Source organism: Lentinus tigrinus, assembly GCF_003813185.1.
Source record: "Lentinus tigrinus ALCF2SS1-7 unplaced genomic scaffold L226scaffold_1, whole genome shotgun sequence".
Classification (NCBI taxonomy): domain Eukaryota; kingdom Fungi; phylum Basidiomycota; class Agaricomycetes; order Polyporales; family Polyporaceae; genus Lentinus; species Lentinus tigrinus.
Window position 1 is genome coordinate 1,640,136 of NW_027137910.1, and position 13,347 is coordinate 1,653,482.

The 13,347-nt window shown below is 55.8% G+C and overlaps 4 protein-coding genes across 4 annotated transcripts; 1 reads left to right on the forward strand and 3 right to left on the reverse strand.

The window, feature by feature from the left end:
* Nucleotides 1-223: 223 nt before the first annotated feature.
* Nucleotides 224-2,567, forward strand: L226DRAFT_451458 (molybdenum cofactor biosynthesis prote; the record flags this gene model as incomplete). The annotated part of the gene is made up of 7 exons (XM_067675013.1): nucleotides 224-374; nucleotides 493-660; nucleotides 739-859; nucleotides 914-1,140; nucleotides 1,197-1,420; nucleotides 1,485-1,656; nucleotides 1,744-2,567. The coding sequence occupies 7 exons, from the start codon at nucleotides 224-226 to the stop codon at nucleotides 2,565-2,567; spliced, it is 1,887 nt and encodes a 628-aa protein (XP_067542751.1).
* Nucleotides 2,568-4,541: 1,974 nt separating this feature from the next.
* L226DRAFT_564786 (uncharacterized protein) lies at nucleotides 4,542-5,756 on the reverse strand (the record flags this gene model as incomplete). Its single annotated transcript, XM_067683693.1, has 3 exons — nucleotides 4,542-4,716; nucleotides 4,775-4,992; nucleotides 5,058-5,756. 3 exons carry the CDS (start codon nucleotides 5,754-5,756, stop codon nucleotides 4,542-4,544), a joined length of 1,092 nt encoding a protein of 363 aa, XP_067542752.1.
* Nucleotides 5,757-5,923: 167 nt separating this feature from the next.
* Nucleotides 5,924-6,591, reverse strand: L226DRAFT_18387 (uncharacterized protein). The gene has a single exon (XM_067672726.1). The coding sequence runs from the start codon at nucleotides 6,483-6,485 to the stop codon at nucleotides 6,036-6,038; it is 450 nt and encodes a 149-aa protein (XP_067542753.1). The 5' UTR covers nucleotides 6,486-6,591; the 3' UTR covers nucleotides 5,924-6,035.
* Nucleotides 6,592-7,807: 1,216 nt separating this feature from the next.
* L226DRAFT_541618 (amidase) lies at nucleotides 7,808-9,814 on the reverse strand (the record flags this gene model as incomplete). The annotated part of the gene is made up of 5 exons (XM_067682073.1): nucleotides 7,808-8,380; nucleotides 8,442-8,849; nucleotides 8,925-9,019; nucleotides 9,078-9,132; nucleotides 9,200-9,814. The coding sequence occupies 5 exons, from the start codon at nucleotides 9,812-9,814 to the stop codon at nucleotides 7,808-7,810; spliced, it is 1,746 nt and encodes a 581-aa protein (XP_067542754.1).
* Nucleotides 9,815-13,347: the final 3,533 nt, after the last annotated feature.

The window sequence follows — 13,347 nt, forward strand, 5'->3', positions numbered from 1 at the left end:
TGAGAGTGACTCCTGCTTCGCCGTGCAGCTCTTCCTGCTACCGCCATGTTTCGTCAAGCCAGCATCCACTGGCGGCTCAGTGCCCAGCACAAGCCCGCACTCCGCAAGCTGAGGACGTCTGCTGCATTGAGACATGCCGAGGTCCTCGTCCAAGGGCCTAGGAGCATGCACAGACGCGTGAAGGTGCGTTCACCATCAAGCTTTGCTACACATAGTATCGGTGATGAGCTCATCATCTGATATACTCCAATACCCTCAGGACAGGATCACTTCGATAGAGGCTGAGCGTGGGGTCTCGCCCTTCCTCATCGACACATACAATCGGCAACATAACTACCTCCGCATCTCGCTCACGGAACGATGCAATCTCCGGTGTGCGTCTCTCCTGAGTCTCTACCAGACCACTCCTGCCCCCACTCCGCCCTACCGGTACCCACACCTCGTGTAGATGGAGGGCGCGCTGACCCGCGTCTCTGCCTGCAACCCCCACAGGTTTTTACTGCATGCCGAGCGAAGGGATCGAACTATCTCCGCCGGAGCACCTCTTATCCGACGATGAAATCATCCGGCTTGCTACACTCTTCGTGCAGAGCGGTGTAACAAAAATACGGCTGACAGGCGGGGAGCCGACTGTGAGGAAGGGCATCGTCGAAATAGTTGGTACGTAACTCTCGCAGTCCCGTGGCAGATGAGTTCAGCCACCCGTGTCCATCGGAGCCGTGTTAAGCTCTTGCACAGGCCGCTTGAACGAGCTGCGACAGTATGGCCTACAGTCCATTGGCATGACCACGAACGGAATTGCGTTACACCGGAAGCTGCCAGCACTCATCGAGAATGGTCTCACACACCTTAACATAAGGTTTGCAACACGCATCGCCCTCGCCTCGCGTGACGATTGACATTAAACCCCTAGTTTGGATACCCTTGACCCTTTCAAGTTCGAGATCATGACCCGCCGGATGGGCCACGATGCGGTGCTGCGGTCCTTGCATACAGCACTAGCATCTCCGGAACTGCAGTCGGTGAAACTGAATGCAGTGGTTGTGAAGGGGTTGAACGACCACGAAGCCGTCGATTTTGTGGAGATGACCAAGGAGAGCAGATTATCAGTGCGCTTCATCGAGTTCATGCCCTTCACAGGTCATTTGCAAATATGATCGATGCTTCGGTTGAGCTGACAATCTATCGTGACACAGGTAATAAATGGGACAAGGCTAAAATGGTCCCGTCCTCGGAGTTGCTGGCACGTATTCAAACACGCTACCCCGAACTGCGCAAAGGATCCGATGAGTTGAACGACACCGCCCGCTCTTACATCATACCAGGCCACTTGGGGAGTTTCGGGTTCATCAGCAGCATGTCCGACCACTTCTGTGGCTCGTGCAACAGGCTCAGGTTGACGGCTGACGGCCAGATTAAGGTGGGGTTTCACTCTCTCGTAAGGGGTTAGTGTCACCATGAGCTCACCGCACTAATTTCAATAGGTTTGCCTCTTTGACGCTAAGGAGATATCACTCCGCGACCAAATGCGCTCTGGCGCATCGGACGACGCTCTCTTGTCGACTGTCGGTCTCGCAGTCAAGGGCAAGAAAGAGAAGCACGCCGGGATGGAAGATATAGACGTCGTGACAAACAGACCTATGATTCTCATCGGTGGTTGAGTATATTCTTGTCTGTGACATGTTCGTGCAGTAATATCTTGATCCTGATTCTCTTGCCCTGATTCTTCGCCCATCGATATAGGTGTGCATCGCCCTGCCCCCGCCCGGTCATTACAACGCTCTCCGAGATTTCGATCGCTCCCCATGTTGCCGGCGGTCCCCGTCCCGCCCAAGGCAGTACGATGCTTCAGGACGAGCTCGGACAGCGACACAGCTTCTCCAGCCCCACGCCTCACACATATCGATGACTCAGGCCGCGCCTCCATGGTGGATGTGGGGCGGAAGGAGCCCACACGACGAACCGCGACTGCATCCGGGCGTATCGTCATTCCGAAGATTGCTTACCAACTGGTCACCGGCGGAAGAGTCGAGGACGACACCCACCGTCCGTCGTCGATTCCGAGAGGGCACCAGTCACCCACAGACGCCGAGGCTGCTTCCTTTCGCAAGGCGCAGGAGAAGGCCCGATCGAAGGGAGACGTGCTCACAGTCGCCCAGCTCGCTGGCATCATGGGCTGCAAGCGCACAGCGGAGCTGATTCCGTTGTGCCACCCCCTGCAGCTCTCGCACATAGCCGTGACGTTGCACCCTGAGATTGACTGTACTCGGACCGTGTCCGACGCGCCAAGAGAAGCCGTGGCTGACTTCGCAGAGGACACGAGGTCCGATATCGGGTTGGGGCAGTCCTCGGAAGGACTGATTTATAGCATCGTCTGTCGCGCAACGGTCTCGTGCGAGGGGAAGACCGGGGTGGAGATGGAGGCTTTGACTGCGGTATCTGTCGGCCTGCTGACAGTGTGGGACATGCTCAAAGCCGTGGCCGGCAAGGAGATGATCATACAAGACATCCTCGTCGAGCAGAAGGCAGGGGGGCGGAATGGCAGCTTCGTGCGGTCACCTCCGTAGCGGCAGGGGAGGCGATGCGATGCGTCTTGGATTTTGACATTTGTTGACTTTGCAACGCCCCATAAAATTGCGGACCCTTGACGACGAACCCCATCGTCCATGTTTATTGGCTATTCTTCGACGCGAAAACTTTGCAGCACCCCCGATCTGGGTCAGGTCAGGTACGCAGGACTGGTAGACCTAAGTCACTGTCAGTCAGTGCAACAAGATCCGACCATGATATTATGTCTAGACCCATTTGGTTCTACCAACGCAACGTGTAAGAACAGTAAGTAGGAAGCTAAGTGTCGCTGATAGGCAGGGTTTCCAAAATTACTGTGGGAGTATGGTGTGGATCGCTCACGTCAATGAAGCATGCATGCATGGAGACACCCCATGAAGTTGATGAACTTTTCTAGGACATCGGTGAGCACTTACTATCGCAAAGCTGGTTAGAAGCTCATAAGTAATGTACAGAATTGCGACAGAACCCTATGTTGACGTGTTACTCTCACACGGTCGGCCTCGGCTTCCTGGATACTAGTACCGATGTCGAGCAAATTGTGTCGGTTCAACAGTGCTCATGTGCTTCTGCCAGTGAGATCTTCGTACCATCGCGTCTCACCTCCTACTGAGAGTGATAAGTTTGAAGTGACATCGCCGGTGTACGCTGTTGCGCGCGATGACCGCCACCAAAGCCGGAGTGGAAGAACTCTACTGTTACTAGCCGGTATGAGCGGGGAGTTAGTGCTTCATTGATTCTCCTAATGCCGGACACTGACGTGGCTGCATCTAGGGCATATGAACGTCGAACACGGTAGCTGATCTCGGCCTACTTAGCTCCTTCCGCGGAGTAACGTAATGCTTAGCGTACTCAGCTTCTCCGCCCGCCCACTGGATGATGCCACCCATACTGCCCAGTGAACGCAATTGAGTTCGCTAGAAGCCTCGTACCGGTGTATGCACTGTAATTCGGGGTGCGGACGACGTGTTTTTCCTAAGGCGTGGCACGACCTGCAAGTGTCGACGAACCTTCATCCAGCGTCCGTGATGACCGACAAGCCTTCCACCATCCACTTCCGTTCTCCGCCTTCCTTCTGTACGTAGGATCCCTACGAAGTTACCAAGCACGATCGGCTGAAGCTTCACGGGGTCATCACCCAGGCATGATGCCGTTTGGGCACGACCGACCATCAAGAAGCCTCGCTCAGACGCCAGGCATCGGTCACCGTGTGAGTCTGCAGTGGGCGCTCGGTGGGCCATCGTGATACTCGCGCACAGGGTAGACTGACGTATCTTCGCCCATGAGGCCGGCGTCGTTCGTGATGCACCGCGCAGCTGGCCGAGCCTCCTTCTAGACTCGGAAATATCTTCAGCTTCGTCGATGCGCTCGCCGCGCTCCGGTGCGATCGTACTGTGAGCACGCATACCGACCACTTGAGGGTGGATGTGCGTCAATACATCCGGCTGGTCTCGTCAACTGTGTCACCACACGCCCCTGCGCACGCGGGTGCATAGATCAGCCGGACGTCTCGGGCATGTTGGCCAGACTGTCTGACATGGTTGGACAGGCTGAGGTGGCTTGCTGGTTCGTGGGAATGCCAATGCGAAGGAGCTTGGCTGTCTCAGCCAGGCACTCACAGGCACGCGGACCCGGAGACGTCTTCAGGTCACACCGGAGCTGTAGCGGCTTGTAGCGGGCTATTCCCGTCAGCCGCAGTCGAAGCTTGACGAATTCATTATAACATAAGTAAATGGCGCTAGGCACACGGAGATGTTTCAATCATGACTCGTTGACATGGCGAAATGGTACTAGATAAACTACGTATGACAATAAGGGACAGCGTATAACAGGGCAACTCGACTTGCGACTAGATTTAAATAGGAATAGTAAGAGACTAGGGATACAAATGTGTTGAGTACTATTATTTGTGAACACCGAAGGTGGCGAAATTAGGGTGCAGATACTGATATGTCATGTCCTGATTCACCGATCTACCAATGTCCCCTGTCAGCTCCGACGAAGCCGAGCTCGAGGGAGTCTTCGACAGCATCGGGCTTGGGCTTTCCGCACAAACCTGCGAAGCCAACCCGGTCGTAGACGCGCTGGGCGCTGTTTTCATGACCAACGTACAGCACGACGGATTCTTTTCCGAAGTCGAACAGAAGCCTAAGTCGGAGTTCGGTCAGCATCGGGGGCAATACTGCAAGCATCGAGCCGAACTTACTGAGCGGTGACGGCGCGCACGATGAACTCAGCGCAACCCCTGCGGCGCCATCGGGGGGTGGTGTACACCTTGGTGATCGCAGAGACACGATGACTGTTCCGCGTGACGGCGCAGATGGTAGTGAGGTCACCGCTGGCATCGTATACCCACACGAGTCCCTTTGAAATGAGCTCACGGGCCTCGATCCGGGCACGTTCGATGGTAAGGGGGAAGTAAACCTAGCGAAGTTCAACAAGGTGAGTACAACCAGTCAAGCCACTCTGAGAGGGAGTGCGGCACTCACGGAGTCATCAGCAAACTCTTTGCAAAGCTGTGCGACAGACTCCAGATCTGCCATGACGGCCTTCCTCAGCCGGTGGCCCTCGGGCAGCGCAGTATCTCCCTCGCGCAAAGTCTCCGCAGTGCAATATGAGAACAGCGCAGCGTAGAACGGCTCGGGTTCTACCACGACACCAGTCATCTGGGTCCATATACGGGCAAATGACTTGACGAGCGAAGTCATGCCAAACACGGAGAAGACACGCTCTGGGGGGACGCAGGAATGGAGATGATCTGCGAGCTGCTGGATGCGGGGGGCAAGCCATGCAGAAGATGCCGCGGATGCGCGATGAGGCGTCCAGAGGAAGATCGGATAGTCGCCAAGGGACCAATTGACGCACGAGAGGATGAGCTCAAGCGTGGCTGGTCCTGAAGGGGAAGAGACACTCCACAAAGTCAGCCAGAACGCGCTGCTGGACGGCCGCGGCGTGAAGCAGTCGGGTTCCACGGATGCGAAACGTGCATCGACGTCCTCGTCGGACATGAACTCGTAGCCACTAAGCGCGTTTTCGGCACCGATGCGCTTGAGCGCGTGTGCAAGAACGATGTTGGAAGACGCCTCATGACGTCGAAGTACTGGGTAGGTGAACGACAGGAAGTCGTCTGCACTGCTATGCTGCATGACGAAGGTTTGACGAGAGGTAGACGCGTGCAGACCGGGCATGGCGAGTTAACTGTTGGGAAGAACAGTGAGTTTTGACGCAAGGATGCGAGCAAGTTGATACTCACCCAGATACGGGGCGGGGGAAGGGGGTCGGGGAAGATGGGTAGGGAGAGTAGTCTTTGCGACTTGGTAGGACAGTGTCGGAGACATGGCAGGCTTTATATCCTGGACAGGTACAGGACAGCCATTCCACGATAGACGACGAGGACAAGACTGGAGGCTTGCAAACCAGGTTTAGAGTCCGAGCGGAGGGACCCGAGGCGTTAGGCGTCAGCGGGGTTAGCTGCACATCGGCTCGTTGATGGCGTGCGTAGGGAAATCGGACAAGATCTCCCCACCGGGTGTCTGACGGCCGGACGCAGATTGGAATACAAACAGCTTTGAAAATGAATGAATAATCAGGAGTATCCGTCGCCTCCCTCCTCCTCCCTCCGACCGCTGGCGCCGGTCAATTTTGCAGGCGCGCGCCTGGAAGATGGGCGGCGAACAGCACTGGCCTATCCCATCTCGGGCACGCATCCCTCCCCCGTCGCCTTCGTTGATTTCGCAAACCGACCGAGAAGGAAGAAGCGTAGCCAAGATGCTAGGCCGCAACTGGTTACATAACGGCAGTCGTTTTCGCAAGTGGGCGGAGTGACATGTCCATACGGACGCTTCGTTCATGTGTCCGGACGCTCCGCGCGCGTGAGGTTGGTCAGCGCTCCAAGTCGCCCAGTAGTGCGAGCTCATCGGTGGCGAACGCGCCTCTGCGGATATCCCGCACCGTGCGGTAGGGCAGTGCGGGGAAGAAACGCGAGAGGTTGTGAGGGATCGGAGAGATGGCTGCAAGCAGACAAGGAGGGCACACGGGCGTCTATGGAGTGGCAGTACTCTCGAGATCTCCGCGTGGCTCGCTGTGGCTCGTCGGACGAGTTTCATGAGCACCGACTCCGGGGCGACCCCGTTTCCTGCTCCAGCCCATGTCGCTCGTGTCCCATATCCAGCACAAGGCTCTGATGGCCACCAGCAGTGCATGACATTCCGAGAGCCTCTTGGTCTCGGTCTACTTTCCGTCCAGGCACCCCAACATCTCCTGCGACACACAATGAATGATATCCGGATAACACCGCCATGTCTGCCAAATATCTTTCATACAAGGACCCTGACTCCGCATGGACTTCACCACTATAATCGTATCTTTACGCAGTGCCGTCGTATTATCGTCATCAACTGTCCCAAGCAGCCCGACATTGGTCCGGCCAAGTCGCATATTGGCATGATCTAAGACTCATATCTACTTCGCATTACCGCATCGAATTTCATTTGGGATTATCCTTGGTACACCCAATTCTCGACCATTGATACATCGACGCCGTGTGGTGGCCATCACGTACCGTTGCTGCGGACCGACGGCATTCGGCTATCTCAAACTCAAACAGAAGCCGTCCGGCTGTGCATCATGTTCACGTCCTCAGCGTATGTTTGTCAGGCTGTCAGGGATGCCCTTCGCTTATAGAAAGGCGTAGTAGATCTAGTGAGTGCCATCTTAGCATACTGTACAGAATTGGCCGTGCTATGCTTGTTCGCTGTGCTTGGGGCGCGGCTGGGGCCTCTGGAGCTACTGTATATGTTAGGGTGTTAAGTTGGTCTGGTGACAACCCTGCGACGCCAGTATGAACGCGCGCGCCGCGCCGATTCAAGAGGTTGCGCGCAGTCATGGCTTGGGCGCGCCATTCCGCCACGTTTATTCGGTCTGTGCGACATCTGTCACGTCTGGGCTCGTTGGTGCCCACGCTGGAGGAGGCCGGATGTACGAGAGCGGCGGAAAGCAGGCATCTCTTCGGGGCATCGGCTCGAGGTCGAGATTAACAAGATCATCACAAGATCGTATGCGTTGAAATTGTGCTTCCCCACCTATAATTGAAGCTACATCCGTCTCAACATGACACCGTGGCCCGTCCCTTCCCAACATACGTCCACAATAGATCCTCCCCTTTTGAGCCCGAGCCCTATGCCCTTCTTGTACTAGCGTTGGGCGCCACTTATCGCGATGAGATTGCGCCGACGGTCTTCTACGGATCGTGGTATGTGGCGATGGCTTCTTCAACCCTGCGCAGCACACCCAGGAGACGCTCCTCGTTGAGCCGTCTTCCAACGAGTTGGAGACCGACGGGTGCGTTATTGTAGGTCTTGGGGTCCCACTGAGCTCGGATGAAGTACTCCTTGTCATTTCGGGGCTCGCCCGTGTGGACTACGCCTCCACGCAACGTCACCGACCTATAGCCGGTAGCGTGGAAGCGACCAGCCGGGAACACCACTGCAGAGTAGTCCATCAGGTTCCAGTAGGAGGTGTATCCCCACCATCTCGTCGTGTCGTGTGGCGGCGCGAGCGTAGCTGCAGCCGGGCTTAGTATGGCATCGACATGACGGCCTGACGTTGTGCGGGCCTTAGTGGCATTCCAGTGCGCAGCGACCTTGGCTCGGAATGCCTCGCGCTCAAGGTTGAGCTTGAATATCTCGGCGACGGAGTACGGCTTCCCTCCGTTCGGCACCTGAGACATTATCCACTCGGTCTGCGAGACCCAAGGCTCGTTCTGTAGAACTTCTCTGTATTCCTCGCCACCATCGAGGAAGTATAGCTTTGTCTACAGATCAAACGTCTATCAGCACGTGTGATAGATAGATCCGTTCGGAAGCGGAACGTACGATGAGATCCCAAGCTTCTTGGTGGTCGATTGGCTCCCAAGTAATGACTTCATGACCCGCCGCAGTCAGCGCATCCTGCGTTCGCTGCAGCGCATCCAAGATGGGCGGATGGGGAGTGACCACGCCGTCATCCCACAGGATCGCAATGGACAGTTTGTCCGGGATCCCTTCTCCGTCGACGACCTCCTGCCTCCACGGGATCTCGAGAAGCGGCGGCTCAACAAGCCACGGCTCGTACTGCGACATGACATGACAGAACAGAGCCAGGTCTCGGGCTGACGTCGCGAGGGGACCGAGGGCACCCACGATGGCATCCATCCCGTCGTGGGATCCCATGAGCCCTGCGTGGGGTAAGCGGCCGACAGAGCCCTTGAGGCCATACAGCCCCATGTAAACGGCGGGAATGCGCTAGATTAACGTTATTGAGTTATTGGCTTCGTGATCTGCCCATGGACGAAATTACATATGCAATGTCACACTCACGATGGAACCACCGATGTCCGTGCCAATGCCCAGGGGACTCCCGTGCACCGCTATCAGGGCACTCTCTCCGCCGCTACTCCCTCCCGGGGTCAATGCTGTGCGACATTGTCAGACCGATATCCATACGGCCGCAGATGGGTGGCAGGGACTGACAGCGATTGAATGGGTTCAATGTCCTGCCGTAGATGTTGTTATTGGTCTCGAGTGACTGCAGCGGAAGTAAGTCGTGAGCGGGGCGGCATTGACAGATCGTATGATGTTGCTGCGAGACATACTAATAAGGTTTGCGGGTTCGCAGTCTTTACGTAGATGACAGCCCCAGCCCTCCGTAGAATGTCTACGACCACCGCGTCCTTCTCAGCGACGGTGTGGCCGGCCCATGCGATGTAGCCCGTGGACGTATCATGGCCCTTCACGCGAATGTGATCTTTGATAGACACAGGTACCCCGTGGAGGGGGCCTACGACCTGTCCCGTCTCCTCCAGATACCGATCCAGCTCCTGGGCCCTCGATAGCCCCTCATCGAAGCACACCTCGGTCAAACAGTTGGTGAGATCCTGTGCGATAGAGGCAACGTGACAGAACGCCTTGAGTGTCTCGACTGCGCTGTATTGTCGGGTACGTATGGCATCCGCAATCGCAGTGGCGTCCAAGCGCACGATCTCGAGCTCGCGAGGGGTGAGCTCCGATGTGGGATGTTTCGACACATCGTGTTGCTGCGGGGGAACGATCGCCTTGAGTCGCCACTCGGGCCGCTGCGCGAGACGCTCTTCTCGTTCGGCCATCTTGATCTTCGATACCTCTTGCCATGAGACCGAGGTTGTAGAGGGCTGGATGTGCTTGGATGTGTCGCCAGGCATGATGGTACTGAAGTCACCGTTCGGGGGCATTATCGCAGCAATGCGATCTAGAGGAAAATGAACATTTAAGTAGGAGACAGACGGGCATGGAATATCGGGGTCTTCTATGGGGTCGTCTGATTGCCAGGTCAACCCTGCAATTTCGCCCTTCAAGCTGAGAAAGAGGGCGCCGGAGTTGTGCGCTCTGTACTCTTCACTCTCCCCATGATAATCTGTCCCTTCCGCCAGCAACTGAAGAGGGAGTGCTAGCGGCGGAGGGATATATACCCCCAGGCGCGACCTGCCAGGGAATCTGCCTTGCGTGCGCATGTTCAGGTCCGCGAATGCATCGTGGCCCCCAGCGCGGGCGCTGATAACAAATCGAATCTGAATGCACCTGCAGTTTCGGCGCTCCACCGCGGAGGTAGTGGTGATCATGCACACGGCTTCATCCCGAACATTCCCTATGCGGGGAATGGTGGACATTCTATTCATGGATAAAAGAGGCCAGCTTCTGCGATATCTCCATGTCCACTAGTCTCGCGCCCTGCACAGTAAGTCACGGTGATCAGGAGTTCCGGGAGCGCTCGGGGTATGCGCGACAGCGCAGAACACTCACGTCTCGGGTCCTGACGACAGTTGGGACTGACTGCACGTTCCACGGGTGCGCTCTGTAGGGGTTAGAGGGGGTTTTCCACCTAAGAGCAGCGCTGTCAGACTCGGCTGCGCGAGTGACGGATAGTACTTACGCCGACCGCTGTCCGACGTAAAGAATAGTGGCCGACGGATTCTCTGCCGGTCCGAAAGCTTCTTCAACGAGGTCTTCGACCGCACGACAGTCCTGGAGTCAATACTTCCTATCAGCACGGAGGTTACGCATTCGGAGAACGTCCACGCACCGGACACCACAGTTTGCCGCTCTCGTCACGCGAAGAGAAAAAGATCAGATATTCTGTCTTTACGTCTTGCGCCCATGATGGCTCCGCGGGATCAGGCGAATGCTGCAGAGGCATGTCTGAGTGTCTGCTGCTGCAATAGCAATGGTCTAAGTTGACAGCGGCGTCCAACTTAAGCTCGAGGCCGGAAGCCGATGACGGGAGCAAATTGAACCAGTCTTGCGCAATCCACGATGATCTCGGACACATCATAAGCGCTCATACGCTTCCGGCTATACCTGTGTTTACTTCAGACTCAGGAGGCCTGTAAGGTACGCATACCCGCCACCGCGAGCTTCATCCGTCGGTGTACTGCACACACCGATATACAGTATCGCAGAAAGGAAGTACCAACGACTTGCCATCGCATCAACCCCGGTCACAAGCTCTCAGCGTGCCGAGAAGAGGCACTAGCAAGTGACAGGTGCATGGAATCCAGGAAAGACCCGCCATGTCATCTCTTCCCAGACACCCCCCATGTGGTTGTGGCTGCGATGTTGGACTTTTGACGTCGCAACGCGATGATTGAAGCATGAGCATCCTGCATTGAGTATTCAAATTTCACAGAGCCGTACACGCCGTGAGAGCTGCACGAGCCCTCGGGTCTTGGGGCCCAGACCATATCCGGTGACATTTGGACCGCTTGGAGTTTGTGCCACATTGCCATGATAGATCGTGGTGCTCGATCTTCGTCAATTAGGTGGCCGGAGTTGGTCGATCGATTGCTCTACCTCAGATCCTCAGGTTACCGTAACATGCATATCTGGTCCATTGGCAATAGCTTGAGGCTACATGATTGCGACAGTATCGTTAGATCTCGAGTAGTAGGCTCACAAACGACTGAGAGGCTACGAAGGAAGGGTACAGGTTCTCACGCCCATTCCCCTTCTTCGGCTTACCTCGGAAGCTCTACATCCACAAGGAAAGCTTCGAAAGCGAGAGGATAGAACATCGAGGCCGTTGTAATCGCTCCTTATGAAACCACTCCTGTTGTCAGTGGACTGCTCGGTTCACGGTCGGCGGGACACCGGGAACAATAGAGCTAGATGTACGCGGCCAGCCTCGAACCACGGTGACTACTATGAGGCGATATGATACGTCACTGCAAGTCCCCAGTTGAGTGAACACCGAGCCCGATAGATGACTGAGCATACCGGGTCGCGGATAGTCCCCAGGCTTCCAAGCCCAGACGCTATATAATTACGACCCATCGTCAGATAAGGCTAATGCATAGACGGAAGTCGGAGGCTCACATAGCTGACTGCATGTGCATGCGAAATTTCTGCAAGACAGGGTGCGCACTGTGGAATGGTGATCCCGCAGTGTTTAAGAATGCGAAGAAGTCATGATCCTGAAGAGCGTTCGCAAGGGCTTTGCCTATGCAGGTAGGCCGAAAACTGAACCACAATGTCAGAGTTCCACCGCTCGTTAACATTTGAGACAAGTCGACATGCTAGAGAGGGCTCACTGTTCTCCTAGGGATCGTGATTATACCTCAGAATAGGCGTTGAGCCTCACTAGGTCACTGTAAAGTGATCGAGGAACTCCTGTCACACTCTGCATTGCTGGGGCTTGATGGCGTTGATCCGCACGACTACTAGGCACGCCGCCGTGAAGGAATATTGGACGCAGATCGCTATACGATACGTTCACGACCTGCCGATAGCTTTGCACGCGCGCAGACCTGGCTCCCAGCGATCCTGGTAGCGATATGATTAGTGGAGGGAACCGGCGGCGCGCTGACCACTCACTGTCCGAGTACTATGTGCTGCGCCATAAACGGACTTTGAGGCAATTGCATGCCGACCGGGAGCATTACGCCTCACACTGGGATCCAGGGACCACCGCCCGGCTTCGAAGTCATGTCATTGTCATAGACGATGAGCTAGACTTGGCGTACGACATATGAAACGTTGTTGGCTCACTAGCACCGATGGCCCTCCGGATTCCTAGGCGCATAAGGGATCATGAGCAGGTCGTGTGGTCGTTGAAGTGAAGGTTGGGAGCCACTGGAAGTCAAGGTTAAGGTCATTGTGAGTTCTATGGGTGAACTTACTCGCGCGCCCCGAAGTCCTTCCATTTGTACAGTTCCAGGGACCACGACCGGGTCGCGGCCCTACGGGTCATAGATAGTGTCATTCTGGCGATATTCAGCGTGAAATCGGCCTCACGAGGCCTCACTAGTACTGTCAGCTTGGATGGCTTCCGGGAGGTACTTCACCCCGTCACTTCGGCCCCTCGGAGCACTACTACACAGTGCACCCGGCGTACCTCACCGACTTGATGGTACAATGCAGAGTCCTTCAGCAAACGCATTGTCTGGGAAGCGAAACCCTGAATAACAAGGGGCAGGGCGGTGATTCAGTCAAATCTGACGTAGTCCGAGTGGGACGCAAGGCACGTACATAGAGCGGGAACTTTACCACTGCCAGCACCGAGTTCAATTAATAGCTCGCACAATGGAAACGCCTCAATTAGTATGGCTCCTCGAGCCCCAAACATCGGAGCGGCCCACTAGTCTCCCGCTCAGTGGCGTGCCCTGTAGGAACGATGGTTAGCAAGGGCTTGTGGATTCCACATTGGAATTGCGCAGCTCACCGCGACAGCGATTAACATGAAACAGATTGCTCCAGAATTGCGTTCGTCACG